The sequence below is a fragment of the Mandrillus leucophaeus genome, unplaced genomic scaffold (genome assembly GCF_000951045.1).
Source record: "Mandrillus leucophaeus isolate KB7577 unplaced genomic scaffold, Mleu.le_1.0 Scaffold112, whole genome shotgun sequence".
In the NCBI taxonomy this organism is placed as follows: Eukaryota; Metazoa; Chordata; class Mammalia; order Primates; family Cercopithecidae; genus Mandrillus; species Mandrillus leucophaeus.
This window is the reverse complement of record NW_012099432.1, coordinates 1,086,097-1,088,498: the sequence shown is the minus strand read 5'-3', so window position 1 is coordinate 1,088,498 and position 2,402 is coordinate 1,086,097. Positions and strand designations below refer to the sequence as shown.

At 49.8% G+C, this 2,402-nt stretch overlaps 1 protein-coding gene across 1 annotated transcript in view; it reads left to right on the top strand.

Moving 5' to 3' along the window:
* Nucleotides 1-920: 920 nt before the first annotated feature.
* The window catches only part of AP1M2 (adaptor-related protein complex 1, mu 2 subunit), a 30,018-nt gene continuing 28,536 nt past the window's right edge, over nt 921-2,402 (top strand). The window contains exon 1 of the mRNA XM_011995026.1: nt 921-1,037. Within this exon, the coding sequence (XP_011850416.1) occupies nt 996-1,037 (42 nt within the window). The 5' untranslated portion in view covers nt 921-995. The remainder of the gene's footprint in view (nt 1,038-2,402) is intronic.

Sequence of the window (2,402 nt, the reverse complement as noted above, 5' to 3'; positions counted from 1 at the left end):
AATAAGAGTAATTTGTAAGAATAATAAAAGCAAGTACATTTGTCCTGGTCCACAGTTCCTGTTACTGAATGAATGAGTATTTCAAATTCACTCAGTAAAATTCACCAGTAAAATTTATTATATGAATGAGTGAATGAATGAATTGGACAAATTTTGAGCACTCAGTGCTGAGCACTAGGGACATAAACATGAACCAGACAAAGTCCCTGTTGTACTGGGGCTGACGTGTGTGGGTGAGACTGAGGAGAAACAAGATGAATGGATGGATGAATTAATGAGAGGATGAATGAATGGATGGATAGATGGGTGGATGAATGGATAGATGAATTAATTAATGAATACAAGAATGGATGAATGGATGGATGGATGGATGGATTGATAAATGTTTAGATGAATAAATTAATGCAAGGATGGATGAACAGATGGATGGATGGATAGATGAATAAATTGATGAATGTTAGAATGGATGAATGAATGGATGAATAAATGGATGGATGGATGGATAATGGATAGATGAATAAATAAATGAATGCAAAAATGGATGAATAAATGGATGCCGGATGGATGGATCAATGAATCGATGGAAGATGGCTAAATGAGTGGATGCATGGATGGATTAATGAATGGATGGATTAATGAATGCAAGAATGGAAGGACGCATGGATGGATGGTGAATGGACAGATGAATGAAAGGAAGGATGAATGAATGGATGGAAGGATGGATGACTGGTCTGGGGTCTCCACCCGTCATTACTGCTGGGTGGCTAGGGAAAGTGAAGGGGGGCAGCAGACGCATCTGATGTCGTAGTACCTCTCCTGGCCCCGCAGCCGTCTTCACGTTGGCCGACAGCGCTGCTCACCTGGCCGCCTCCCCTTTAAGACGCACACACCTGGGCTCTCACCTGGGCGCAGGCGCTTCCGCAGGAAGAAGGAAGCGGCGCCACTGTCGCCTCCCGGCGCTCCCTCCCCGCCTCCTAGGTCCCTCAGCTGCCACCATGTCCGCCTCGGCTGTCTTCATTCTCGACGTCAAGGGCAAGGTGAGGCTGGGCATGAGGAGTTGGGAGACGGACAGGTGAGGTCTCGCTCCCGGGGATTCAGGGGCGACCCCTCCGCGCAGGCCACGGAGGCCCCAGCAAGGGGCCTGGGAACAACCCCCCGCCCCCGCAATCCCCGGAAATCCCGGGTCAAATCCCACCTCCAGCATTCACTTGCTTTGTGCCTGAGGCCAAGGCGATCGCCTCCCAGGGCCTCAGTTTCTCTGTATGTAAAAATGGGAGCAACAGAGGTCCCTACCTAATGAGAATTAATACAACTCGCTGCGTGTAAACTACTTAGTACAGTGGGCTTTCTGGAAGTATTAGGGACTCAGCAAATTGAAATTATCTCCATCACCGTGGGCATCCACAGTGTTAATACCTGGGGAAGGCAGCTGGAACAGGGGCCTCTAACTCCCCCGATCTGTGGCTGCCTTGCCTCTTCCTGAAGTCCTTTTATTCCTCTTGTCTTTTTTAAATTTGGAGACAGGGTCTCTTGCTGTCTCCCAGGCCTGAGTGTAGTGGTGCAATCATAGCCCACTGCATCCTGAAATTTCTGGGCTCAAGCGATCCTCCTGCCTCGGTCTCTGGAGTAGCTGTGACTACACAGGTGCAGGCCACCATGCCTGGCTAATTCTTGACATTTTTTTGCAGAGGGATCCCGCTATGTTGCCAAAGCTGATCTCAGACTCCTGAGTAGCTGGGGCTGCTGGCTGACCCCTCCATGCCCGGCTTTTTTTTGAGGTGGAGTTTCACTCTTGTTACTCAGGCGGGAGTGCAGTGGTGCTATTTTGGCTCACTGCGACCTCTGCCTCTCGGGTTCAAGCGATTCTACTGCCTTAGCCTCCTGAGTAGCTGGGATTACAGGTGCCCACCACCACACCAGGCTAATTTTTTTGTATTTTTAGTAGAGACGGGGTTTCACCATCTTGGGCAGGCTGGTCTCAAACTCCTGACCTCAGGTGGTCCGCCCGCCTTGGCCCCCCAAAGTGCTGAGATTACAGGCGTGAGCCACCGCGCCCAGCCATGCCTGGCTATTTTTAATTTTTTTTTTTTTTAATGGAGTCTTGCTCTGTCACTCAGGCTGGAGTGCAGTGGCTCCATCTTGGCTCACCGCAACCTCCACCTCCCAGATTCAAGCAACTCTCCTGCCTCAGCTTCCCGAGTAGCCGGGACTACAGGTATGTGCCACCATGCCTGGCTAATTTTTGTATTTTTATTTTTTATTTTTTTGAGATGGAGTCTCACCTTGTCGCCCAAGTTGGAGTGCAACAGCATGATCTTGGCTCACTGCAACCTCCACCTCTCGAGTTCAAGTGATTCTCCTGCCTCAGCCTCCTGAGTAGCTGGGATTACAGGCGCGTGCCA